Consider the following 372-nt stretch of genomic DNA (forward strand, 5'->3'; position numbering starts at 1 on the left):
TTTCTTCTTCTTAATTCTCTTTAGTCTGTCTTTGTATGTGTCTTTCGTTCGTGTGTAGAAAGGAACATCCTCGTGTATTTATGCTAAAGGAGAAGATAAGAATTACCTGCGCACTCCTGTCGTTCCAGACGTGAGTAGCGCGGCGCCTGTGGATATGAGATTTCGAAAAGCCTTCGAGTATCGAGGCTCCTATCTCGATCTTGAAAGAGAGAAACTTAAAGTTAAGGTATGTATGCTCTCTCCTCTCCTTACATTCTTACGCGCTCCAATTACCCTTGATCCACACATCTCATACAAACTCTTCTCCCCATCCTTCCATATAGAGATATATGTAGATAGATATGTGCAGGTACATACATGTAAATATATACA

The 372-nt window shown here is 40.6% G+C and overlaps 1 protein-coding gene across 1 annotated transcript in view; it reads left to right on the plus strand.

The window, feature by feature from the left end:
• Window positions 1-53: 53 nt before the first annotated feature.
• Window positions 54-372, plus strand: part of CSUI_010699 (c2 domain-containing) — a gene marked incomplete at its 3' end in the record, with an annotated part of 3846 nt that continues 3527 nt past the window's right edge. The window contains exon 1 of the mRNA XM_068070801.1: window positions 54-226. Coding sequence (XP_067917223.1) covers window positions 155-226 — 72 coding nt within the window. The remainder of the gene's footprint in view (window positions 227-372) is intronic.

The sequence above is a fragment of the Cystoisospora suis genome, assembly GCF_002600585.1.
Source record: "Cystoisospora suis strain Wien I chromosome Unknown contig_8036, whole genome shotgun sequence".
Taxonomy (NCBI): domain Eukaryota; phylum Apicomplexa; class Conoidasida; order Eucoccidiorida; family Sarcocystidae; genus Cystoisospora; species Cystoisospora suis.